General features: G+C 53.8%; 7 protein-coding genes across 7 annotated transcripts; 4 read left to right on the top strand and 3 right to left on the bottom strand.

The window, feature by feature from the left end:
* Positions 1–822: 822 nt before the first annotated feature.
* Positions 823–2,331, bottom strand: LRP88_03010 (amphiphysin; the record flags this gene model as incomplete). Its single annotated transcript, XM_083239640.1, has 3 exons — positions 823–848; positions 898–2,131; positions 2,296–2,331. 3 exons carry the CDS (start codon positions 2,329–2,331, stop codon positions 823–825), a joined length of 1,296 nt encoding a protein of 431 aa, XP_083104770.1.
* A 1,023-nt stretch (positions 2,332–3,354) lies between these two features.
* Positions 3,355–5,117, top strand: LRP88_03009 (cysteine desulfurase; the record flags this gene model as incomplete). The annotated part of the gene is made up of 3 exons (XM_083239639.1): positions 3,355–3,619; positions 3,677–4,500; positions 4,695–5,117. The coding sequence occupies 3 exons, from the start codon at positions 3,355–3,357 to the stop codon at positions 5,115–5,117; spliced, it is 1,512 nt and encodes a 503-aa protein (XP_083104769.1).
* A 1,149-nt stretch (positions 5,118–6,266) lies between these two features.
* LRP88_03008 (uncharacterized protein) lies at positions 6,267–6,860 on the top strand (the record flags this gene model as incomplete). The annotated part of the gene is made up of 2 exons (XM_083239638.1): positions 6,267–6,560; positions 6,615–6,860. 2 exons carry the CDS (start codon positions 6,267–6,269, stop codon positions 6,858–6,860), a joined length of 540 nt encoding a protein of 179 aa, XP_083104768.1.
* Positions 6,861–7,547: 687 nt separating this feature from the next.
* Positions 7,548–8,756, bottom strand: LRP88_03007 (uncharacterized protein; the record flags this gene model as incomplete). Its single annotated transcript, XM_083239637.1, has 1 exon — positions 7,548–8,756. One exon carries the CDS (start codon positions 8,754–8,756, stop codon positions 7,548–7,550), a length of 1,209 nt encoding a protein of 402 aa, XP_083104767.1.
* A 67-nt stretch (positions 8,757–8,823) lies between these two features.
* Positions 8,824–11,388, bottom strand: LRP88_03006 (uncharacterized protein; the record flags this gene model as incomplete). Its single annotated transcript, XM_083239636.1, has 2 exons — positions 8,824–8,849; positions 8,901–11,388. The coding sequence occupies 2 exons, from the start codon at positions 11,386–11,388 to the stop codon at positions 8,824–8,826; spliced, it is 2,514 nt and encodes an 837-aa protein (XP_083104766.1).
* A 7,625-nt stretch (positions 11,389–19,013) lies between these two features.
* Positions 19,014–20,618, top strand: LRP88_03005 (putative MFS transporter; the record flags this gene model as incomplete). The annotated part of the gene is made up of 4 exons (XM_083239635.1): positions 19,014–19,266; positions 19,315–19,561; positions 19,611–20,405; positions 20,603–20,618. The coding sequence occupies 4 exons, from the start codon at positions 19,014–19,016 to the stop codon at positions 20,616–20,618; spliced, it is 1,311 nt and encodes a 436-aa protein (XP_083104765.1).
* Positions 20,619–21,689: 1,071 nt separating this feature from the next.
* On the top strand, positions 21,690–24,275 carry LRP88_03004 (uncharacterized protein; the record flags this gene model as incomplete). The annotated part of the gene is made up of 1 exon (XM_083239634.1): positions 21,690–24,275. The coding sequence occupies one exon, from the start codon at positions 21,690–21,692 to the stop codon at positions 24,273–24,275; it is 2,586 nt and encodes an 861-aa protein (XP_083104764.1).
* Between the last annotated feature and the right edge of the window lie 2,005 nt (positions 24,276–26,280).

Raw genomic sequence — 26,280 nt, 5'->3', positions numbered from 1 at the left:
CGTCACTCAGTTTTTAATCTAAGGATGATACTTACTCATCATCACTGACCTAAAGACTTATAGGACCTTACTATAATAATGAGAAGGGAATATGACTGTTTGCCAAAAATATTGACAAAAGTTGTCTTTAGGTACGTTGAATTAACCCCCCGTACGCTAACTAGGATTGCTATCATACCTACCGAAAGACGAAAATATACTCTTAGGGTTGTTCTAATGCCAGGCGCCTGGTTATCCTGACTGTTGTCAGACATATGTTCCTGATGGATGTTGGTATATACTTGAGCATGCCAAATAATACTTCCGCCTCGATACAACAAATATACGAAATGATTAGACATGTCCCCAAGCCTAGAAGTATATGAAATAATCTTGTCTCTTCTGATCCAGGTCAAGCCCCTCAGGCAACACAGGGACCCAGCGAGCTCTGCCTATGGCTCTACCCTCATCCTCAAATATCAATATGATTTAAATTATCTGCTTCTGCAGACGTCAAGCAAATGTCCTTCCATAACGCCAGGAATGCCCGTCTTTGACCGCAGAGGCTCGCCCACATCTCCAGATACAAGAAGGACTCCGAGATATCGCTCCCGGGTTACATCAGTCACGCACCCTTCCACTGTCTTGTCCACCCCTTTACTTCTCCCATACGCCTAGAACCCTTAGAGCTCCACATCTCCGGTGCTGCTCTTTTGCATTTATGAGCGTCTATCGTGGGCGCGTTGCGATGATATGGTTCGCTTCGTTGTGGTGGTATCGAGGTAAGTGAAAGCCTTGTCGCGGACCGGACTGCCGCCGTACATGGTGTCATGGTCAGATTCTTCAGCCGTTAAGTTGTACATAGTTGCCTGGCATCATGGTTAGCTTTATAGTTGATAACTGCCTGGGAAAACCTACCAGGGAATTGTCCCTCCTTGCCGTCTAGACGTCCCGTCCACCATTCATTGTCATTTTGCGTCCTCTGGATAATCTCAATCACGTCGCCCGTCCGGAAACTCAAGTCGCCCTCGGCTTGCGCAGCGTAATCGTAAAGAGCCGTGACCGTCTCGGTCGCAGGCGCTGTTAGGCGCTTGGGCTTAGGCTTGGGCTTGGGAGGCGGGGGCTTCTTCTTGCCAGCGGCGATTGCGGCCAGGCCGGCATTGGCACCAGTTGGGGGAGTATACGGTGGTGGCGCGGCCTCGTTGGACTCGGTTTGACGTTGGTATCCGCCAATCTTGGGGCTGGTGATGGTGCTGGTCGGGGTCTTTGAGTCTTCGCCCTGGGTGAGCAGCGCGGGCTGCTTGGGGCCCTCGAGTGCGGGCTTAGCTCCATATCTCACTGGTCGGGGGCGACCGGTTGTCTTGAAGCGAACGATTGATAGGGCTTCGGCCTGTTCTTGGATATCGCCGCGCTTCTGGTGGAAGGCCTCCTCGATGTCGAGCGTCAGGTCAAAGTATCCAATATCGCACTGCTGCATCCGCTCGTGCAGGGTATAAAAGATGTTGAGCTGCATATAGTAAAAGGACTGGAAGAGAGGCTGGATAAACTCGCGCTCGAGCGCAAACAGCTTGGGCAGCTCATCCTTGAGGAGGTCGTTGAAGTAGTTAAAGTCCTGAGTGGCCTGTTCAACGTCTCCCTCGGCCTTCCACATGGCCTTCTCGTCCTTGGCGGTGCGCTCCTTCTTGTCCTGCAGCTTCTTGAGGGTGGCGCGATGGCGGTCGTAGTCGAGTCTCTTGTGCTCGCGCTTGACGGCCGTCTTGCGTATCACCTTGATGACGTCGAGCAGCTCGTTGGCGGGACGGATAACTCTAGTCTCTATCATATCCAGCTCGGGCGCTAACGTTTCTTGCAGGTCCTTGACGACGGCTTCGTACTCCTCGCAGGCGGCGATGCCCTCGGGGTTGCCCTCGACAATGGCCGAGTCGGGGTCAGACGCACGACCCGAGATGGGCTTGTAGACTTCGGTCATGGCCTTGCTGAACTCGATCTGGTGGGATAGCATGCCATTGATGGCGTCAAAGTACTTTTTGGATTCATCGTGAAGCTTCTTGGTCTCGGTCTCGAGTTCCTGAAAGCGGCGTTCGGCGTCGATATAGACAGCGTCCTTGGTGTGTTCGCCAATGTTGAACTTGGCTTTGAATTGTTGGGGCGCCTATGTGATACGAGATGTCAGTATTGCTTCTCTCTGTCGCATGATGATCCAGCTGGCTGTTGATCCTCCCGTGTATCCAGCTTGCGCGGCATCGCGAGGTGTCTCTGCGCGCGTCTGCAGGCTTCCACAATCCAGCCACCAGGTGAGGGGCAGGCACGGCTTACCCGGGTGAGGCTCTTTTGAAAGCCTTTGAAGCTCATGGCGAGGGCGCGATGGTGTCAGGCAGATACTTGATGGTTCGGCGGATGGATCAGCAGAAGGAAGAAAAGATCGCGGAAAACCTCGAATCGCGAGGCCGCCAAGTTGAACGAAAGGGCATCAACCTTAATTAAGAAGGCATGTGGATGGATCAATGTGACGATTCGTGGAACGGTGACGACTTTGAAGTGGCTGTGCCCTCAGCACTCAGCGTCCTCGCCCAGCTTTTTTGCTGCCCAGCCTGCCCAGCTGCCAAGCTACTGTTGTGTGGCGCAGGCGGTTATTCGGAATCGCTTTTGGGGGAGTTTGTGCTGATTCCACGGGGTTTAGAAGGTCTCCGGGGCCCGTCATGAGCCACAATGTGCCACTGCATCACAGGAGAGTTGCGTCACTTCTGCTGGGACCCAGGCATCCATGGATCCATCAATCTCACTCTTCAAGGCACAGCACCTCGTCTACAGGCTCGTTCAGGGCATCCAGGCGAACACCTCCTACGTTGTCAGGGAGGGTACGTACCTTTGAGAAAGAAGCTCCGCAACGGGAGCGACCATCCTCGCAGGGAACAAGGCAGGACTGTGCTGGGGTAGTTCTTCTCAAGGGAGCTCTCCTGGAAATGACCGAGGCCCTGCAGCAAAAAAACCAATCTCTGGCACAACGACAACACCAGCCAATTTCATCGTAGAATTTTGTGTCAAATTGCCTCTTTGGGTCTTTCTACAGCTTCTCGCCACTCGACACAACTCGATGACTTTTCCATCGTCTTCCTCCTCCCACGCCAAATACCCCGTCATGTACCTAAAAAGCCGCCATGTCCGGCCCCCCAGCCGCTTCAGCCAATAGCCGGACCGGATCTGCCGAAAGCCCAGTCTTAACCCCGATGCCGAGCGGCGAATGACAAATTCTTGACTCGGAGCTCACATCTCCTCCTCCACTCAAAATTCCCTTTTCTTTCCCTTCCCTTCCGCTTTTGCTTGCTCTTGCTCGACTCTTTTCTGGTCCATGCAACTGCCAGCAAATTGACCATCATGGCCAGCAACATTGCATCCTGCGCTCTGCGCTCGGCGGGCCGAGTGTCTCTGACCTCGAGGGCCCGTCTGTCGGCGGCTCCTTTGCGAGGTCTCCGCGCAGCTGCCGTCGTGGCGAACCGGACGTCGCGCCGCGGATACGTCTCCGAGTCCAAGAGGGACAATGCCCAGGTCGAGACCGCCATCAAGCTCGACAAGAAGGACTTTGTCGATATCCCTCCTGCGATGGAGACTCCCTCCAACGCCAAGGTCAGCCCTATGGCCGGTGAGTTAGCCCATCTCCCAACCTTTGCAAGCTTCGGAAAATTGACAGAGATATTAGAGGTGTTGAAGCAAGCAGCAGTCATGGAAGAGGGCCAACGCCCAATCTACCTTGACATGCAAGCTACCACCCCCGTCGATCCTCGAGTCCTTGATGCTATGATGCCCTTCTACGTCGGCGTCTACGGCAACCCCCATTCCCGAACACATGCCTACGGCTGGGAGAGTGAAAAGGCTGTTGAGGAGGCCCGAGAGCACATCGCTGCCCTCATCGGCGCCGACCCCAAGGAGATCATCTTCACAAGCGGCGCCACCGAGAGCAACAACATGAGCATCAAGGGCGTCGCTCGCTTCTTTGGCCGCTCTGGCAAGAAGAAGCACATCATCACCACACAGACTGAGCACAAGTGCGTCCTCGACAGCTGTCGCCATCTTCAGGATGAGGGCTTCGAGATCACATATCTTCCCGTTCAGAACAACGGCCTCATCAAGATGGAAGACCTCGAGGCTGCCATCCGACCTGAGACTGCCCTCGTCAGTGTCATGGCCGTCAACAACGAGATCGGTGTCATCCAGCCGATTGAGCAGATCGGCAAGCTCTGCCGGCAGAAGAAGATCTTTTTCCACACCGATGCCGCCCAGGCCGTGGGCAAGATCCCTCTCGATGTCAATGCCATGAACATTGACCTCATGTCTATTTCCTCACACAAGATCTACGGACCCAAGGGCATCGGCGCCTGCTATGTCCGAAGACGACCCAGGGTCAGACTGGATCCGCTCATCACCGGTGGTGGTCAGGAACGAGGTCTCCGAAGTGGAACCCTCGCACCGCCCCTCGTCGCCGGCTTCGGCGAGGCGTGCCGAATCGCCAAGCAAGAGATGGAGGTATGTACCACTCGTTTCTTTTCTTTCCCCGTGTCTTTTCTACGTGATGAGTTGCTCTACACATGCATGGCTTTCTGAATGGCCCGTGACAAGGCCGGCCCTGTTGATTGAAGCGTTTGTCTGATTCTGTTGCTTTACTGCTATCTTTGTTACTCGTCCGCCTTCTGTTTCACAAGGTACTGACCTGTTCCTAGTACGACACAAAGCGTATCAAGTACCTATCAGACCGTCTGCTCAACGGTCTGCTGGCCATGGAGCACACCACACAAAACGGCGACCACAACTCATTCTACCCGGGTTGCGTCAACGTGTCCTTTGCTTACGTCGAGGGCGAGTCCCTCCTGATGGCCCTCAAGGACATTGCGCTGTCCTCGGGTAGCGCTTGCACATCGGCCTCGCTGGAGCCTAGCTACGTTCTGCGTGCACTGGGCAACAGTGACGAGAGCGCTCACAGCAGTATCCGATTCGGTATTGGTCGCTTCACCACCGAGGAGGAGATTGACTATGTCCTCAAGGCGGTACAAGAGCGTGTCACATTCCTACGAGAGCTGAGCCCTCTGTGGGAGCTGGTGCAGGAAGGCATCGACTTGGACACTATCCAGTGGAGCCAGCACTAAGTTTGTGACTGTTGATGATGATGAATGCATGTAAGGGGGCGTATGGGGTTGTTTGAGGGGGATGGCCGGCTGGAGCGAGGCTCAGCCGTGTCTGTACAGCATACTGTAATATCAGAGATACCTCTTTCTTTTGGACTTGGAGAGGATGAAAACGGGAGGGGAGTCATGGAAATTCCAATCGGACTTGGGGGATGAGATCAAGGATAGGATTCATGCAGAATGAGACATGACCATTCATTCGTTAACATGAGCTCTGGCCGTGAGTCGGCGAACCTGGGTTAATATTATCCAAAGGATGTTAAAGCAGCCAAAGTTCTCTTGTCTTGTGATTGTTTGTTTCACTCGGGCATCATCCCAGTTGAGCGACTGGTTTCGAGTTGGTTCTACAAAGGAGCAAAATACCATGTGTTGTTTCACTTGACAACGCTTTCGATGCTAAAATGGTGCCATTCCTGACCCAATTGTCCACGTCCTTGCACATCAGGTTTGCGTCTTCTGTCCCTTCCATAACGTTGCGTCGTTTGTGTGCGGCTCTGCGCGCGCTCTGTCGGTGCTGCAAGCATGGGATATCACATGTCAACACCACTTGCGCACAACATCCCAAATCTCGATCTCGACGCATCAAGTGACAGGGGGGATCAGATGCCATTACGTTTTCTTCACCCCTCTACAGTAAAGGATTGCAGCCTGTAATTACGTACGCACAAAACATTTGCTGTCAGCGTCTGAGGCGCTTGTTTGCAGTCAAGGTCGCTCGCCGAATCTGGACTGCGCTGTGTGTCTCCCGTTGACGTCATGATGTCCCCGCCTCCTGCCCGCTATCCGCACCCTTTCAACGCCGCAACTGCGTCACCAACATCCCGATCGTTTGCAATGACATCACCGAAATCCCCTTTCACGGTTGCGATGGCCATGGAACTGGGACCTTCACCGCGCCTGCAGCTGCCTTGTTGCACCTGCCTGCCTTCGTGAACAACTTCCTCTGTTCAGCTATAAAGATCCTTCCTCTCCTCGTCTCCCTCCCATCTTCTCTTCTCCATTCCATCTACAAACCAAACCTCAAGACCAAAGACACCATCTCAAGCCTTTTCAGCCTCAACAATCCATCAACCCAACAACCAAACCATCTACACCTTCACACCAGTCAAAATGGCCGACAACAACTCTTCCACCCTCAAGTCCTACGTCGACTCCGCCACCGGCGCCGTCCAGAACGCCATTGGCAACCTCACCGGCAGCACTGGCGACCAGGCCCAGGGCGAGGCCAAGAAGCAGAAGGCTGAGGCCGAGCACGAGGCTTCCCACGCTACCGCCAAGCTCCCCGGTGCCACCCTCTCCGGCTCAGGTGCCGTCGCTAAGGACAGCTCTGACCGCACCGAGGGTTCTTGGAACCAGACCGCAGGCGCCACTAAGGAGGCTATCGGTGGACTCATCGGCAGCGAGGTGAGTTGATTCTGATATTGTTCAAACGTTCTCTTACTAACACACATGGTACAGTCCCTGAAGAACACCGGCCGTCAACAGAACCTCGAGGGCCAGCAGCAGGAGGCCAAGGGTCAACTCAGCGACCTTGGCTCTGGCATCGGTGATCGCGTCCAGGGCACCATCGGCAGCGCCGTCTCCAACATCACTGGCGACAAGTCGGGCGAGGCTCACTACGATCAGCTGCACGCCGAGGGCAAGACCCGACAGCGCGGTGTCGAGCATGACCTTCAGAAGAAGGCTGAGGCTGAGCAGAAGTAGAGCAATGACACGATTGGACGTTGCGATGAGCGGAGGACGTTGCTGAGTACGAGATGAGAACATGATACCCTAAGTTGCGACTTGGCATGACATAGGAGAGTAGCACTGGCACTCTCACCTAAATTCATTCACCTTTTACATCTTTTCCCCCTCCGAGTGATGAATGTTGTAACTCCCTCTTTCTTGACAGCGTGAACATCACCGCCTTGCATTAGAGCTGACACGGGGTTGAAAACCAGAGCTCTACAGAGAGGTTGTTGACGTGTAGAGCATAGTCCATGTCTGCAAGGTTACAGACATTGCAGACATGCCACATGTTGCCTCTTAGCCAATGCAATGTTAGAGGATTAAACAATATGATGTGAAGATGGACGAAGTAGCACAAGATAACGGCCTATTTCTTGGGAATATCTTCAATTCGTGTGCCCTGATCATACCATCTATCTCCCAGGCCAGCGATGTATCAAAGACAACAAGGCGGCCGCTCAACAGCGGCCCAAACAACATGACGCGCGGTTCCCAGTCCCTTAGACCAGGCTATTTAGCACAGCCAGATTTTGAATCCAAAAAAAAAACTAGGTATTAGAAGGTACATGAGCTCATGGGCGTATATCTCCTCGTCCAAAACATAGCTAAACATTCGCATGCAATAGATCACATCGTAAAGTGGACGCTCTCGTCCCTCAACTACTTTTTCCGACGCCCAAACATTTTTGATAAACTGCTGCCGCTGCTCTCTTCCTTGGGAGGGCCCGTGATGACGGGCTCGGGCGGCGGCTCCGAGGTTCGGAGGAATGCAGCGAGGTCAGACGTGCGGGACACGTTGGACACTGCATCTCGGGGCTCGAACTTCTTCATCGGCACGCGCCCTGAAGATGATGATGAGGCTGGCTGAGAAGGTCGAGATGAGCCCGAGTCGATAGGTCCGTACTTGTCGTAGCCCGGCGGGATGTTAACCTGGATAGGGATGTAACCCTTGAATCCGTTGCGACTGTTGAGGGACCGGGTATCGTTGCTGATAGCCGGCGGTGGTGCGGCACTAGACTGGCTGCCATCCCTTCTAGTGAACCGTCCAATGAGGCTCGGTGCGCTGGCCTTCTTCTTGGGCACCTTGCTCGAGATCGGTGGTGTAACGGGCTCCGGCGGAGGCTCGTAGTTCCTCAAGAAGTCTGCCAAGCTTTCCTCCTTCTTAGCGGGAGGCTTAGGGGTCGTGATGAAATCATCCTCCTCCTCCTCATCACTGAAATCGAGGGCATATGGATCCTTGACGCGACGGGTCTTGCGCTTGGGCATCATGTCCTCATTATCAAACATCTTGCTAGTCGGTGCTGGAGCTCCCTTGTTCTTCAGGAGGGCCGTATTTGAGTTCACCGAAGAGTGAATTGAAGGCATCGACGTGTCGGTGCCGTGAGTTGAAGCCTGGCTGTATCGGATATCGGGGATATTGGCGTCGATAGCCCGTCCACCAACAGCTCCAGACATCTCTTCAGAGTCACGGAAGGGCGCAATGTTATGCGGGATGCGGTTCCTGTTCGCACCAGGTGGTCCCTGTCGGATAAAGTCGATTAGATCCGAGTTGCCAGACCGGGCCTCCGTGACAGCATCCCGAGGCATGTAGCGGTTCCGGTTGCTTGCCGACGAAACACGACGCGTATCGAGGCTGGTTTTGGTGGGGGTAGGCGGGTTGCTCACATTTCGAAGGGGCGTCGGTCGGTTATCTCCCGTAGGGCCAGTCGACTTGATAAACTCTGCAAAGTCCGCAGTAGACTCACTAGGAACACGTGCGTCTCTGGGAGCAGCAGACATTCGAGACTTGCCAGAGTTGGGGGATGGCAATGGCTTCATCCTGTCATCGCTGAATCCAGCTGATCGCTGGTGCGGGGACGACTTCTTCATGTCTGTTGCAGCAGAGGATGACCGAGATCGGTTGTGAGCACGAGTATCCTCGCTCTTGCGTGCTCCCTTAGCACCTGAGCCGTCGAGGGAGTGCTTGGCCTGCGATTATTAGCCTCTATTTCCTCCCTGGAAGTAGTCAGTGACTCACGTCAATATCACGCATGTTCTCAGGCGTCAGCGTGTAGGTGATGGTCTGGTTGCTCTGAATCAGCTCCTCAAAGTTGCGCGCCACATTTGTGCGGTTCGAAGCGTTCTCTTCCGAAGTTCGAACAGCCTTGAGACGACTGGTACCAGATGAAGCCGATGAGCCAGAAGTGTGAATTGGTCGAGGAGGAACAGGAGCATCTTCGTCTGAATCCCTCGTCTTCGATCGCTCGATAGACACCATGCCGATGCTGTGCGTCGGGGAAGTTGGCACCTTGTCGCTTCGAGAAGCATGTCGGCTCGAGTGACCTGGGCCTTTTCGAGAAACATCCGTGGATCTTTCTTCGGGCACGGTTTCCGTCACGCCTGTCGAGCGAAGAACCGTCACCTTGGTTCCAGAGGATGACTGGTGGATAGTAGGCGAATGGTGAGGGGATGCAATGATGGGCTGAGGCCGTCTTCGTTCTGTCGGCGAAACAGCCTCTGGCACAGTAGGTGTCGAGGGTTGGTATGCGGAATATTTGGGGATCCTCTGTTCCCTATGTCGCTCTCGCTCCGGTTCTTCCTCAGACTCTGAGATCGTGGCAGCGTTGGAAATCAAACCTCGCTTGCCATCAACCGGTGATCGGCTCTTGGGCGCTGTGACGATGGGGCGAGAAATGTTGGCGGCAACCTTGGGAACCTGTGCGTCCTCTACGCTGACCTGGTTGGAAAGCCCACTGCTAGGGGTAGTCGTGAGACTGGCCCGGCGGATTCGATCTGCAGCCTCAGCTGAAGGCGAACGAGATCCGCTAGGGCTCTTGGGACCAGCAACGTCGATGAGGCGAGCCGAGTGCACGCTCGATGATCTCTTGATTGCGAAAGGACCGCCAGTGTCAGAAAGGGCAGGTGAAGAGCTTCCAGCGACAGACACCCGAGCCGAAGTCAAGATTTCGGCCTTTTCGTATGTCAGGTCATCGTCCGCGCCATGTTGCGATCGAGCTGCGTCCGGGGCAGTTGTGATAATCTTGGCCAACCTCTTGTTCTTCGAGTTCACAGGCTCCACGGTAGCCTCTTCCTTGGTCGTCGCCTCTTCCTCCACTTTGATCTGAACATCGTTGGTTTGTTCCTCCTTGGCGTCCTCAAATTCTTGCTTGTCTTCAGGCGTGCTCGTCTCGGTGGGACCAGTCTCCTTGGAGCGCTTGAGTGCAGCTCTATATGGCGATGTACCAGGAGTTGGGAGCGAATTGGATCGCTTTCGGCCGGCAAAGTCGGGCGTATTGGGTTGTGACAGAGTCGGCGTAGGAAGGCCATGGGTAATTCCCAAGGGCGAAATCAACAGACTCTTGGGTCGTCGCCCAGTAGGTTCCTCCGAGATCTCTTCTTCATCTTCGTCATCGCTATTGACTGCAAGACCAGGGACTTCGATCTCATCTACATCGTTGCTTCCCATAGGCAGCGCAATCTCAGACGGTGACAGCTCGTGGCCAGCGGTCTTGGTTTCGCTCTTCTTGGTCTCGGCTTCTGCGTCGCTGTGGGTTGCAACCCGGCTGAGGGCAGGTGAGTCAGATGCCCTTGAAAAGGGGCGGCCGTTCAAATCAATGACGGGCGATCGTATCCGCTTCTTCCATCCCCTCCAAAGCCGTCCTAGGGTCCGGTCAAGGGCGACCCTCTCCATGTCTTGCTCTTCGACAACAATGCGATCGGCGATATCGGTGGGGTTTCTGACACCCTCCTTGATCTCCTTCTGGAATCTTGTCCGCAACCTGTGGTATGCGGCCTGTCCCGCGACAGTCAGGGTGAGCTCACCCATGTATTCCATAACAGAAGTGAGGAAAATGGCAACGGCGGGGGATATAACGTCGGAAATCTGTTCATCGGCGCCGATTTCGAGGTTCTCCTGTTCCATATAGAGATCTTCATCTTCCTCCTCCATATCACCAAGAGACGAGTAGACCATACATCGAAGTCGTGTGCGCTTCCAGACCAGCTCGAGGTCCCAATCGCGTGACGAATTTGATCCTTGGGGTTGGACATAGTCTTCTTCGTCGCCTTCGCCGAGGTATTCGCGCAGCTCTTCGTCAGCGTTGTTAACAGCATCTTTAGCGAGCTTGGGTTTCAAAACTTCAGAAACAGCGGGTCGTAGGGAGGCGAGCGTAGTAGCGCGAGAGATGGACAGGAAATTGAAGAGGAGCTGATCGAGGAAGCTGTTGACAAGCGAAAGCGCCTCGGCTGACACCAGCGCAGTCTCGCCAGCTGGCTCAATACCATGCTGATCGTACCAGGTATCGGCATGGCTATCGTGATCGTTGGTGACAATCTGTGAGGCGGCCGAGGCAGCGATGAAGGCCGCCGCAGGTGAAACAGAGAGTGGTGGTGACATGAGACTGTGGGCGATGGTGGACGGTCGGTCGCTGGAAATACTCTGTGTCCTAGATCTCACACCACGGGGAGAAACGATGCCCGAGGTAGGCCGTGACATGGCTAGGTCGGGGCTTGGGGCTGCCATGATGGCGGTCTATATGGTATCGACGGGTAGACCTGCACAGGCCTCCCAAGGGTTATTATCGACCGAGCTCCGGTCGCTAACGGCAGGGCTTTCGTTTGTCCTGTGCGAGGCGAGCCCAGAGAGACCCGGACAGACGCAGGCTCAGATGGCAAAGTGTTGAGGGTCGCGATTCACGGTGGCTGGACGGCTGTAGGCTGCGTTTGCGGGTGAATGCTGATTTCTATTAGTGGAATTGTCGCAATCGAGATGGAAGGCTGGAGCAGCGAGATTAGGGTCGCAGTCGCATCCCTCGTAGGGTCTCAAGCGCGGAAGCAGAGCGGATAGCGGGAGCGGAGAGATGCTCATGTGTAACCACACTTGCAAGACTGTACAACACGACCACCATCTGGGAGACGACAGCTGATGACGACGGGAGCGCCAAACGTCACAGGCAAGACGGCTGCAGGGCGCCGATCGCACCAATGCGATTGCCGCAGGATGCCAACAGAAGCGCGAGGCCGAGGGGATGTTTGCACATTCAAGGTGGCTCGCCGTGCGTCTCGTCTTGAGGCTTGAGGGGGCAAGAGGAGGTAAACGGATGGAATAGGGATGACCAATGGACTCACCTCGAAAGCCAAGATTGGATAGTAAAGAAGCAGCCGAGATGGCGGCCGCAAAAGCAAACAAACTAATACCAGCGAGCGACGGATGGAGTTGGGAGAAAACAAGAGCTGAGAATGGAATAGAATACGACTAGGAAGTAAGTGCAGTAGAAGTCGAGGCGGAGGAGGCGTGAGCGTGTTGTCGTTTTCCTTTGTCTGCGCGGGCTGTGGTGGTGGTCTCGCTCAGGCGGCGGATCGTAGGTTGGTGTGCAGCCCCTGGACCTAGACCCGGACAAGGACCTGGAAAGCTTCTGGCGCCGACACACTCGGGGTTCTTCAGAGCGAGGGAGAGGGGATGGACCCTGCGGCGCGCGGAATCGACAGCAGGTTAATGGGCCACGCAGCTAATTGTATGTACGGCAGCAGGTAGCGTGGTACCAGAGTCGCTGGCCAGGCCGCAAAGTAAAGTCCCGTCGCAGCGCAACGCAACGCAGCGCAAAGCCAGGGACCCGGCCTGGTGAGGAATAGTCGACACAAGATAATGGGATTTGCGACGGATCCCCGACAAAGCCCTGAAAGGGTCTAGTCAGTCTAGTCCCTGACGGGGATGATGGGATGTTTCCACGGCGGCGGCCGGGGTGGGCTGGGATGGCAGGCCCGGCTGCGACTGGTTGAGACACAGAGACCTCGCTAGATGCAACTCCACAGAGAGGCCGTTCCTGGACAAGGGCCTAGGAGGATCGCAGGGTTCGAGTCAGGGACTGTGGGCGGCCACGGGCTTCGCTTTTGATTGGGATAGATGGAGATGGAGGGGCCGGGGGACCACTTGGAATCAGGAGTTTGGTGGTGTTGTGCATGGCTTTAATTGCGGATGGGATGTGTATCAACGGGGGGAAGGACTCTCGCAGATAGAGTGAGCTATGTCGGTACCCAGAAAGCCATGAGCACTGTACGAGTACTTTGATACTGACAATACATACAGAACAGAGGCTGGGAGATAAATGGCACGGCCGAGTGGCTACAATCTCGATGCCCATGTGTAATTTAGCATCTCCCTCCTCTAGCAGCACTTGCTCCGCGATATTCATTACTATCACGGCTAGCCTCGTGGACACTCGGCAAGGCCGCCTTTGCGGCTCCTCGTCATGACTAGGACGGTTAGTGAAAGGCAGCTTGGCGCGTCCTGCCACTGAATGCACCGTCGTGGTAAGTCTATTTAGGCATGGCCTCCTTTAGAGCTGAGGCTTGTCCAGCACCCCGGTGGTTGGTGTTGAAGACACTTCGATACCACAGTACCTTCAGTGCACGATGGGGGAGAAGTGTTTGTATACGGTGCAATTTCTCGTCATCACACACAGTCATTTCGATTTGCGCCTGCCCGGAGTGTGTGAAGTCCCCGTCTCGCTCACCACATTGAAGAAAAGAAGGAGCGATCCGTGCGGCTTCGTCTCCTTCCCCGTCCAGTTCCAGTTCGATTGTTCGTGCTCAGCCAGGGCGCTCTCTCTTCTGTGATCTTCTTCCGTGACTGTCAGACCACCTGGTGAATGGATGCACAACAGCCCGTATCCTCCTAGTATTGACCGAAGCCGTATGTATTCATTTCTCTCTGTGCGTCACAAAACTTTTTCTCCCTTGTTTTCCTTTTTCCCGTTGCGTTGAACATTCGATCGCCATAATGGCCCGTGTCAATCCCTGGTTCTCTGCGCTTCACGACTCCATTCTGCTGAGACGATATGCACATCCTAACACCTTCTATGTATGGCACGGTTACATGGTGGATTCTGTAGCCGGAGGCATGGCCAAGCAGGGTTCTTGACGACTCCACTACCTCTTGGGCCGTTCGTCCAAAGGGCGGCAGCTTTCATCTCATCTGCGCTCGCTCTCCATCAGCCCGTCTCTGCTCGATTTGATATCATCCACTCGCACAGACGGACGCCATAAGGCGCCCAGCTCTGTCCAGTCTCCATGGTCAATGAGCCAAGCCCACCCACGGCGTGGCAGCCCCTCTCAGCTTCGCAGATGGCCGGTGACCCCCCGCTAGCTTCAGTCCGTGTCTACTCCACAAGCCACGCGGGTCAATGGAATGCTGGGCCGCCACCCACCCAGCTCGACGCGGATGGAACACCTCAGGAGGCCGCGGCGAGCGGGAGGCGGCGAGACGGGATGAGGCCAAGTCACATCGCGCACCAACTTACACAAGCTGCAACGCATGGTCTGCAGTCTAGGCCGGCCAAACAAGTCCAGCCGGTACGCTCTGGAGCTCGAGGAGGATCCCCAGCATGGGTAGGCCATGCCTCTCCTGAATACTGCCGACTGAACCTCAGGCCTGGAATCAACGGCACTTCTCTCCGGCTTCATGCAGGCAGGGGGACGTTGCAGAGGCTCGCAGAGGCTCGCAGAGGTTGTCGATACCTACTCGCATCCAGGCATTGGATCGCTGCCCCCAGCCGTACATCCATCCCGCCAACGGTAAATCAGGGGTTAGGCTTGGGTACCACCACCACGTTGTCTTGTTCCCTGACAGAGAAGCGGTGTCTGTCTCGTCATTCTGTTTTGAAACCAGATGGTTTCCACAGCACAGGGCAGGGCAACCACCTGCCCGATTCTTCAAACCGTGCACTGACTTGTACGATTGCGTGTTTGCTCAGCCAGCCAGATGTGCTGTGCTCGTTCCCTTTGGCGGTACGTATCCGTGCAAAGCTGATCAACAACGGGCTCAGGCAGTGGGCGGCATGGGAGATTAGCCCACGGTCATCACCCACAGAGGCGCCGTTACACAATCATCTCAGAAGAGGCGATGACTCGGCCAGCTCCCGCTCGAGATGAAGATAGAAATGCGGCCACCCGCAGCTTGCCTCATGGGGCGGTCCCCAGTGTCCGCAGGCCCGGTTCCCGCTGCAAGAGACAGTCCAGAGCTTCTCGACGAGACATTGCGAAGGCGCCGGTGCAAAGTCAAATTCGTGTTCCAGCCCAATGGGGCTTTCTGGAAACGCCCTGAATATCTCGTCCCAAGAGCCATCCTGGCTGGTGATTGGCTCCGAACCGACCGCTTGAGGTTGCTCAATCTACGATCCTGCATACAAGCTGGGCTGGTGGCAGGTCGGATATTTTCCAGTGCCGGCCCAAGGACGGCTCGCACATGACGACACCCGGCCCCATGGGTCGGGGTACGACAAACGCCAGGCTGGCTGCTGGGTCTCCGACACGGGTGTGATCGTCACAGAGCAGTGTCTCAGACAGTTGCTGGGTCTCACCTCTAACATGGCTCAGATACCGCCGCGCTTGAGCCCATCGGCTTGTTAGTGATGACTACTGGCTCTCGTTTGTCGTCCATATCGTGTCGTCACCCCGATCGACATCTCAGCTCCCCACTGACCTCCTCCCCTGCGGCTTGTCAATCTGGCCAGCAGCCACATCTGGAACAAGTGGCGGCGCTATATCGGCTGGCACCAGTCGCAGCTCGAGATCTCTGGATCGTTTGGCTAGTGGAGATGATACCCAGAGCGCTAATTGGCGTCACTCTTGTCAGGCTCTCACCAACCGACCAGGATCCCCAACCACAGCTGCGCTGTCATGGAAGACGACATGCCTGACGGCTTGGGCACGACAAGCGAAGAGCTGATGCGGCTTTCTGCATCCTGCCTCGTCTGCTTGCCAGTCTGCTTGCCGACCACCTTGTTTGCCCTGCCCAACGCCTCTGTGCCCCCAAACTGTGATGGACTATTTTGAGACATGTCGCGGATCTCCCGCACCAGACAGGGCAGGGCTTCTTTGATACCGAGCATTTCACCGGTCCTCAGCATTGTCTTGGAGAGTTGGTCCACTGTTGAAAGGGATATGAGGCCAGAGATCAACCGATGAGCTCGTCTCAGGCCGTCTTTCCTCTATGGCTAGGCAATTCCCGTTCACATCAAGACGGGAAAGGCTGATCTCCCATCAGAGACAAAGCAATTTACCCTCGGAGCAGAGCCCGTGGGATTCTTGCCTACTCCGGAATCGTGGTGACGACCTGGCTCGGCCCGAAGTCTAGGCGTCCTCATCGGCGCCTCAACTAATATCCTACCCTGCCATCGGTACACGTCTTTACGGCACTGTTTGCTCAATTGTTTGGTCGATGGCGCTAAAACTAGAAACAACAGAGCCGGGTGGGCAGTGCATAACGCCTCTGATGCAGGTTGCCATGCCTGGAAGACAAGGAGGATCTGCACAATAGCGTTGAAGCCTGGTCGAGACTCGTGGTGAAAGGAATGCAAAGCTGCAGGCCAGTCACTACGTCGAAGACAACTGTCCCCGGCCTCCCGTCTTCTCCGTGAATCGATATATACAGAGGAACATACGATTTAGGACGATTTATATAATATAAAGTCTAGTTACTATCTCCTTGCTTGCGCGGGGACTACCAGAGCATACTCATCTCCACTATTAGAGAACTATCTAAGACTCTACAAAATTAATACAGGAATAGGTTAATCCCTTATCTCAATTTTGATGAGTATAGGAAGAGACTAATCATAAGTGGTCTAGAGGAGATACGGGTATCCGTTCAATACTTGCAAAAGTACATATTTTGTATAAGCGTAAGGAGTACATAAACACATTCAGAAAACAAGAACGAAGAAAGGATTGGGTGAATTAATATATTATATTTGCGGCTATATACACCCAGCCACGGTTTCTACAGTCTCGCTCAAGAAGGCTCTATAGCGGGGGAGCCTCTTGTCCCCTCCACTTGTAGACACTCTCTGGTTTCTCTACCAAAGTAAGTCATTGGCCTGTGACACTTTGTTGCGGCTTTCTTGCCGAGCTCTGTCGGCTTTCATAGGAGTCCTTGCCACTCCTCCACGCTCAAGGCTCTGGGTATGTTGCTTCCGTTCAGGCGCCTCGCAACGCCTATAGACTGATCTCGGTCCTTAGGGTGGGAACTCGTCTAGTCACTGGCATCTCTGACCGTGTTCTTCTCAGACGTGGCCGGGTGAGGCACATGGGACCGTGGTCGAAGAGTTTCGGCCTGCGTCGGTCTGGAGTGAACCTCTGCGGCCCTCTGCCACAGTTGTCAGTGGTTGTGCTTCTGAAAAGCTCTGCGGCGATCCTACCTCGTCCGCGGCCATAGCGACACGCTTTGCAAATGTGGTCCATACCGCATGGAAACCCTTCAATTTTGGGTTGGCAGTTGGCCTGGCCACACTTTTGCTCGATCCGAGGGACACGAGCTCCGCACACGGGGCAAGGAACCCATACGCCTTGGCACATGGTTTCTGTGTTTTGGGGGTTGTTCAAGAGGATGATGTTTTTTTTTCTCTCTTCGCTCTTGACTGATGGCCGGAAGGCAGTTTTGTTGTGGGTGAAAGCTGTCGAGTTGCTCGAGTTGTTGCTTTTGACTGCGAAGCCGATGGTGGTGAGGATCAGTTCCAAAGCCTAAATCAGCCGACCATTTATATATGGAAGACTTCGGTGAATGTCCTCTCGTCGATATTGCGTTTTCCGGTTTGTTCAGTTGTTCTGTGCTTGTTCAGTTTACTCGTCTAGTTAGTTTCACTCGGGGTGACGCGCCGCACAAAGGTCGAAAGCCATGATTTGAAGGTTATAAAAGGTTTGTTCGCTAGGTCCATTGTCTATAACAAGCGCTCTTAGGATTCGTTCAGCAATGTTCGAAGTTCCAGATAGAAAGTTGCTATTCTCGTCGTGTTTCGATATCAGGCTACGTCGTGTTGTTGAGCCGCAAATCCCCCTTGTTCTTTGTTCATTGAGACAAGATGAAACTAAACATTGTCGCGCCTTTCGGGCTTGGGCTAGTGTTTTTTCGTTTCTAGAACAACTTTAAGACAGGAGGAGAAGAGACAAAGAGTTAGCCGTCAAAACATGGCCAAGGAGTGTCGCCGGGGTATCGGGCCAAGGCAATTGAGGTCGCGGCCAGTTTCGACTGTTGTGAACATAGATGAGCCGCAGCCAAAGTCTTTCGGATAGAATTATATAAAGTCGTTATTTATATCGTTCATGCCGTTATGGATGTTTGATGTTTTGTGTTTTCTTTGCCGTCTTCAACCTGAGAGGACAACCATGGCCGTCAACTCCGGTGCGTGTTTCGACTATGGTGAACATAGATGGGCCGATGCCAAAGTCTGTTGGATAGAATAATATAGAGCCAATAGTGCGTTCTTGTCGTCATGTATGTTTGATGTTGTGTTCTTTAGTTGTCGTCGTCAGCTCTGGTGAGGGTTGCCATATCTAAGGGAGATCAACATCCAAGGCAGCAAGTCGGAAGACCAAAAGTTTTTCAAGAGAAACATCTCGCCTGGCAGACTCGAGCTCTTTTAATTCACAACTGGCATTACCCCTGCATAATTCTTTTGTCGTCTTGGTTCTTTGACCGCGGCCGTCGACTCCTGCTTGTGTCACAATTGTTCCAACCACCAACTCTGTCAGAACAAAGGCAGCTGCACGCTAAGTCGATAAAATAGGGGAGTTCTCAAATCAGAACGATCAAGTTGAAAGAAGTTTCTGGGGGGGATATGGTTTCTTTGAGTTCAGCCAGATCGATCGGTTCAGGGTCCTCATGGTGCCTTGCACACATATCAACTTGCCCATCGGATAATCTACCATAGGCCAGTATTATTAGATTCTTTCGGAGAATATTCTAAGCCTACCATGTCCGATGTTGCAGTTCTCCTCTAGTTGCCGGGAAGAAAATGGAGGAGCCAGGGGCACACCCATTACGTCCCCATAGGCATCATGCATACCAGACAAAAATTACCACGCTTGATACTCAAAGTAAAATTTCATCCTATTCAATATTTACAGAAAGGTCTGCTTCTCTACATAGGTATACCGGTGGCGCGCCGGTTTTGTCCTGGCACTGTCAATCAACTGCACATACCCACCCTAGACAACAGAGCCGATGTGTTCTATTGAGAGCATGGCCATCAATTGAACACACTCATGCGACCAAAAAGGAAAATTTATCATCATGGCGAAGGCCTAGAAACACCAGCGCATTCACCATCCGTTGTTTGGCATAATCTTCACCAACTTCATCCTCCAGTCACCATGTTGTCTCGCTCATGCAAGGTCCCGCGGAGCTGTTTGCTCCCCTTTCTAGGAGTCTTTCTCTTCATCATCCAGCTTGGCCTTTCTCTGGGCGACCTGCCTTCGATCAGGTTGATGCAGGACATCGTCTGCAGGCGCCATTACGAATTCACGAATGGTGGGTTACTCCCAGAGGAAGAGTGTCGGGGCGAGGAGGTACAGCAGGAGCTCAACACCATTGTGATGGGGATTCTCATCTCGGTGACTGTGCCAAGTAAGTCGTTCAAATTGAACTTTGAGCAGGATTCTAAGAGAGGAACAGGCGCTCTTGTGGCCTTTCCTCTTGGAATCCTCGCAGATCGAGTCGGTCGTGTCCCCATCCTCAGCTTGAGCATTCTCAGCATGCTACTTTCTCAAGCTTACTGTATGATCATATGCTGGCAATGGAAGAAGATACCAGTCGAAGCACTCTGGGGCCTCGGTGTTCCTCTGCTCTTGGGTGGTGGACGAAGCGTTGCGGAAGCCATGGTGTTTGCCATCATTGCAGACGTGGTCCCCGACAAGAAACGGTATATCCTATCACGTTTAGTCAATGATTGGCTGCTAATAGTTAGCCAGTGCAGTATGGTTTCAGTGGATAGCCGCGGCTGTACTTTCGGGACAACTTCTTGGGCCATTATTGGCGGGTGTTCTCGTCCAGCCTTCGATATGGCTACCGCTCTGGATATCACTCGGCTTGATCACATTCGGAGGCGTCATTCTCGCCGTCTTTACGCCAGAAACGCTAAGGAGGGGGCAAGCCCCGGAAATCTTCAACCTGGACTCAAACAATCTTGCTTCAAGCAATGCCTTCAACCCCAGGCTGCCGAAAGAGAATTGCTCTGCTTGGGCAACGCTCAAATTCATCTTCAAGAGGCCGATGGTTTGGCTCTTGCCCGGCGCTGTTTTGACAATTCCCCTCACGACTATCCAGTCCGATATTTCTATTCGTCTGATGCCTATCCAGTTCGACTGGCGTCTGGACCAGTCTATACTCCTCATCTCTCTACGGAGTCTGGCCACGCTCGTCACGCTCTGTGTGTTACTACCAGCCGCCTCCTACCTCTGGACCAAGCTGTCGACTATAACATTCCCTCACCAGCGAGACCGCGTCTTCGCTCGCGCAAGTTCACTCCTCTTCCTCGCTGGGAGTACTTGCATGATGATGGTGTCTGATGAGACCTTGGTCATGACAGGTCTTACCGTCTCAGCGCTGGGCTCGGGCCTGCCGACGCTATGCCGCGCGATGCTGGTCGGTGCGACGGGAGAGGAGCGGGCCGGAACCATGTTTGGTGTGCTGGCGGTCTGGGAGGTGCTGGGGTTCCTGGGATGCGAGATGGGCATGGGAGCGCTGTTTGGAGTTGGGTTGAAGACGTGGATTGGCATGCCTTTTTGCCTGGGGATGCTGGTCGCTTTCGTGATAACTACGGCGACGTGGATAGTCCCACAGAGGCTGCCAATGGCCAGGAATACGGGACGAGACGTGAATAGTTTGTAGGTAGTTAAGTGGCTGTGAATCAGAGGAGATGTTGCTTTCTCCCAAACGATCAGCTACCTACTTACCCTAGCAGGCAGGTCAAGGAATAAGAAAGACGCCAGAACTACAGAGCACGTCTAAAACTTCCCATAGATTATGAGGTTGATTATGAGAAAATTCATCTAAAATACATGTTTTAAATGTCTATTATTTACTCGCTCGGGTGCCTGGAGGATCTGGATGATGGACATACTGTGATCCACAACTCGGGTCGTCAATCTCCACGCCATCCGCATGAACAACGCCCAAGACAAGGTCCATCCCAGAAGGCGAATTCTCAATCTGAGGGAGTGATTCGCCCACGTCTCTGCGGACCAAGAATTGCACGACATGTCACAGACGCGCCTCAGAGGTGTACCTAGCTGGAGATCTAAAGCTCAGCTCAAAGCAGGTACCACGGCATCCGAGGTGTCACTGGGTAGTATCAGTCTGGCACTGGTGAATCAACAGGCACGGCTAACCCCCCTTGCAACTATCACATATGTTTTCGCCGAGTGCGGGCTTTTCATCCCGGTCCTCTCTCTATATGCCCATGTCTTAGAGCCGCTTGAGACACCAGAACGGCAAAGATCTAGACTAGCTCTTAGGAAAACATAGGACTAAATTTATATAAATACAGCAAAATAATACTATAATCTAGTTAAGATATTAGATTTTTTCTTTTTCTTCTCTTTTCTTTTTTTTTTTTTTTTCATTTTAATTTTTACCTACCCTTTGGGGATCTTAAGCCAAGGTACATATGCAGGTCAACCAGTGCCCCATTAACAACTGCAAGTCGCAAATTGCTTCTCTCCGCGCCTTCCATGTCTCAGTCCCTGCCAGGGCATACGCGGCAACGCCCGATGATGCAACTCGCCCTACCGTGTCGTGTCATCATTAGCGATCTGCCCGGGTGCTCTTTTTCCTCTTCGTCTCTCTAGCCCTTGATTCCGTTGCTGACCTTCAACCTGCTGGTCTATGCCGCTCCCAGGAGGTGAGATTATAGACTCGCGCTACTCCGTACTTCAAGTCGACTATCCACACCGGGCAGCGAGCACGTCAGCGCCCAACACATTCTCCCCCACCAGAAGTCTCTCAATTGCAGCTTGAGAAAGGGAAATCTCTTCCTGCACAAGCAAAAGATGGCGGTGGATCAGGTCAACACCGAAGAGGCACTTCGGCGGGTCATCCAGACCACTCCCATCATCGATCATCACGCACACCCGCTGCTCAAGCTCGGCGCGATAAGGAAGCATTCACTTCTATCTATCGCTACCGAGGCTAACGGCGATGCCCTCGATTCCTCGCGCACCAGTTTGGCTCACATGCGTGCCGTGAAGCATCTGTCCGGACTTCTCGGCACTGAACCAACCTGGGAAGCTGTTGAGGCAGCCATCGTGAAGAAGCAAGGAGGAAACTACCAGGAATGGATCCGGACATGTCTTTCGGGGATCGAGAACATCCTCGTCGACGACGGTCTGGGCAATTCGGCTGATGTCGAGCCTTACAACACGCTTGACGCCTATACGAGAAGCCCCAACAAGCGCATCCTCCGCATTGAAGAGGTCGCGGCTGATTGTATTGAACGGGCATGTGCCCAGTTCTCCCACCCCTCCGAGGCGTTCTCGGGAGCTGTCGAGAACTTTATGGATGCCATCTACGACGCCCTCGACGACCCCGAGGTTGTCGGCTTCAAGTCCGTCATCTGCTATCGGACCGGCCTTGACGTGGTCCAGATTACCGACCTGGAGCTCCTCATGTCAAAATTCCAGGTTGTCTTTGACGAAAGGAAGGCAGAAGGCGCTGAGAAGTTCACACGACTTGAGCATGAGCCCCTAAACGATTACTTCCTCCATATCCTGGCCGGCTTGATACAAAACAGCGAGGACGAGCACAAGAAGCCTCTTCAGTTCCATACGGGCCTTGGCGACAACGACATAACTCTGACCAAGTCATCGCCTGCCCATCTGCAGGAATTCATCAAGACATACCCCGAAGTGCCGATCGTACTTCTCCACGCCGGTTACCCTTTCACCCGCGAGCTAGGGTATCTGGCCACAGTCTACAGCAATGTGTACGCAGACATCGGCGAGGTGTTCCCCTTCCTGAGCCGTGACGGACAGGAAGGAGTCGTCCGCCAGATTCTGGAACTCTGCCCCGTGTCCAAGATCCTCTGGAGCACAGATGGCCACTGGTTCCCCGAGACGTACGTTCTGGCCGTTGACCAGCTCCGAGAAGTCCTGGACACCGTTCTCGTCGACTATGTCTATAAGGGGGACATGACGTGGTCGCAAGCTGGTCAGCTGGTCAAGGACGTTCTGTTCAACAACGCCAACACGCTCTACGACCTCAGATTGGCGTTCCGACCTCTGCAGCCAGACTCCAGCTATAGACTTGAGGGATCCGAGCACAAGAACATCGCAACCTTGGCCCGGTTCCTGAAGAACAAGGAGGAGCCGAGGTTCCTGCGGGTGTACTGGAACGACTTCACAGCGATGCCTCGGATGAGGGCTATCCCGATGCGCAGGGTATGGTCTATGCTTCGCAACGGCGAGGACTTTACTTTTGGCGTGACAAAGGCCGGCCTTGGTCTTCTCCAGGTTGATGTGCCAGCGCCCAATGTCACACCGACGGGAGAGTACAGACTGCATCCGGATCTCAACACTCTGCGCCTCGGTCCTCGGAAGGGGCATATCACCGTCATGGGAGACTTCAAGGAGAAGGACGGTTCGGCTGTTGCTCTTTGCCCTAGGACCCTATTGAAGCAGACTCTTGCCAAGGCAGCTGAACAAGGTCTGGCGTTCACCCTTGGGTTCGAGATCGAGCTCGTCCTTTTCCGTCGTGGAGAAGAGACTAAATACGAGACTCTCAACGGTGATGGACATGCATGGTCAGTGGGACGAGCTATGGAACACGAGGCGATCGAAGTCCTCGAGGACGCCATCGAACAGCTCGACGCTGCTGGTGCATACATCGAAATGGTACACCCTGAGAGCGCCAATGGGCAGTACGAGGTTATTATGCCCAAGGCGCCTGCGCTCGAGGCGGTAGATACTCTTCTTTACGCACGGGACGTCATCAACAGCTGTGCTACAGCTCGAGGATTCCGCATGACGCTCCACCCCAAGCCCTACGCCATGGCTTGTGGAACGGCGGCGCATGTACACATGTCCATCTCATCGGCCAAGGGCTCAGATAAGGAGGTGTATGAGCCATTCTACGCAGGTGTCCTGAAACACCTTCGGGCCATCACCGCCTTTACATACAGCAACATGGTTAGCTACGAACGAGTGCTGGACGGCTGCTGGGCTGGTGGTACTTGGGTGGCTTGGGGCACGCAGAACCGTGAGACGCCGCTGCGCAAGATCGAGGATAGCCACTGGGAGCTTAAGTGCATCGACGGCCTCGCGAACCCTTATCTGGCGCTGTCGGCAGTGCTGCTGGCGGGCACCAAGGGCGTGGCCAACGGGGAGAAGATGGCGTGGGGGGACTGCGTCGAAGACCCGTCGCAGCTGTCGCTTTCGGAGAGGGAGAGGCTTAATGTGAAGGTGAAGCTACCTAAGAGCATTAAGGAGGCCCTCGGGGCGCTGATGCAGGATACGGAGCTGTGCGAGCTGCTGGGGTCGGGGCTTGTACACAGGTATTTCGATGTCAAGAAGGCTGAGACGGACATGCTGGAGAAAATGGATGATGAGGAGCGGTCTCGATGGATCATGGAGCGGTATTGATGGAGCATGTAAGGGTAAGAGGTTAATAAAAGTGCACGGACTAGATAGGAGGAGATGCTATAATCAACCTCGTCACATTGGATTGATAATAAATGGATTGCGACTCGCACGCCAGAGGATTAAAAGAGTTACCTAACTCCTTACAAGTCTGGCAAGTAAATTTGTAAAGAGTATAAAATAATATAAAAATTAGAGTATTTTTATTTACTCTTATTGCATCTTGCTAACTATCTTTAGAGGGAAATAATCTAAAAAGTTTATTCTACTATCTTGTTTTGTCCTTGACTCTGGTGACAGGCTTTCACCGTAAGAATGTGCATGGTTGATGCAGCCTGGCAATTGGTTCCTTTTGGGGGCCGCGGAATGAGGCGTCTCCAAGATGGCTTTGAGCCGGTGCAACGGCCTGCAAGGAGCATTCCGGTATTGATATGTCTATTCTGGGTACTCAATGTACGTGGTAGACCAAGGACCTGTTGATTTCTTGCAATTGCGGCTTCCAAAATCCTCGTGAGGCTCTACTGCATCGCCATGTCAGGATATCCTCGCATCGCGCATGGAGTTGAAAATCACGGTGGACCCGAGCAGACGTCGATCCCCCGTCCAAAATCAGATCTGCAAGGAAAATGGGAGAAAGCTTGGCCCTGGCAGGACCCGCTATTCCACTCCGGAGCAGGGTCGTTTCTTGGACTCTTTGCTCCGTCGTCGAGATTAACGGAGCAGGTAACAAGCCCGAGCCCGGGTAGCAAATAGCTTGTTTCTAGATGTTGACTTGACACCGAGGGCGCCATCTTCCTTGGAACTACCCGTGTCCTTTTTTAATGCTCTTATTTATCTTGGTTTCAGGACCAGGGCCATCAAGAAAAAACCCCTGGCGTAGCGTGCCCCCGATCCATATGCGGCTAACCTTTCGAAGGACATTCGTCTCCATCCCCCGGACTGCCCGTATAAACTTCATGACTTTTGCCGTGGAGCTGAGTGGACCAGCGTAAAAGCATCACGGTAGTCTTTCACAGTTTAAAAGTAAATACCGAACCATCCGTCGTCGTCAGCTTTTCAGAGTAGAGCTGAAGACAATGGATCCGTCCATTGTGAGCTTCGCCAAGGCTCGGCCTCGTCGCCTCAGCTGGGCTTGGTCGCCCGGAAAGCATCGCCCATGGCTGCGCTAATCCATTCCATCCGAGAAAGAACCTGAACTTGAACTTACGGGTACCCATGTGCCTGTCCGCGACCTTTGATCTGGGCCTGTGCTTTTCTTACCTACCCTCTGGTCGAGATGACCCGGCCGATCATTTCCTCTTGCTGGGTAATGGACGCTCATCACCCGCAGACAAACTGAACCCAGATTTTGAGCTTGTTCGTCGGGCGTAGCATTCGCAGGTAATTACTGGAAATAAGCGACCTGACATTGGATCCATGGCTAGAGTTGCATGCGGAAGCTGCCAGACCGAGAGAACCTAGAAACCTCCCGCCCACGGTCAACCAGCTGCTTTCATAACATGAAACTGCCCTGGCAATGATATGGATCCATCCATGTTTCTTTTCCGCTGGTGGGCCGACGCCGTGTTGTCGCAATTGTCCACTGAGCAATTACCACCACCTCCACTGTAGGTCACTAAGAGTGCAGCGCTAGACTGCAACTGGCCCAGCACCGCGACTGCACCGTGTTCTAGGTCGGCCTCGATGCCCGCCCGCGCTGAATGCTTTGCCCACCTATTGACCATTCGTGGATGGATCGATCACTTGGATTCTGCATCTTACTCTGTGCAAACTCTTGCTTCTGTTGTTCTCCTCTGCTATTCATTCCCTTCTCTCCTTCATCGCCGTTTCTTTCCTTCTTAGACGTCGAGCTCAAGGTATTATCTCCTCATCCACCTTCCACGCGTTCTCCATAGCCCCAAAAGAGCCAAGCTTTACTGCCACGCCTCGATCCCACGCTGCCCCAGCCAGTACCAGAACCTCTGTCGATCGCTACCCTTTCGCTCTGTTCTCTCCCTCCCTTCCTCTC

Source organism: Fusarium phalaenopsidis, assembly GCF_050370095.1.
Source record: "Fusarium phalaenopsidis strain FUZ10S chromosome Unknown contig_32286, whole genome shotgun sequence".
NCBI lineage: Eukaryota > Fungi > Ascomycota > Sordariomycetes > Hypocreales > Nectriaceae > Fusarium > Fusarium phalaenopsidis.
Note: the sequence above shows the minus strand (reverse complement) of the source record. Positions and strands in the feature narration are given on the sequence as shown.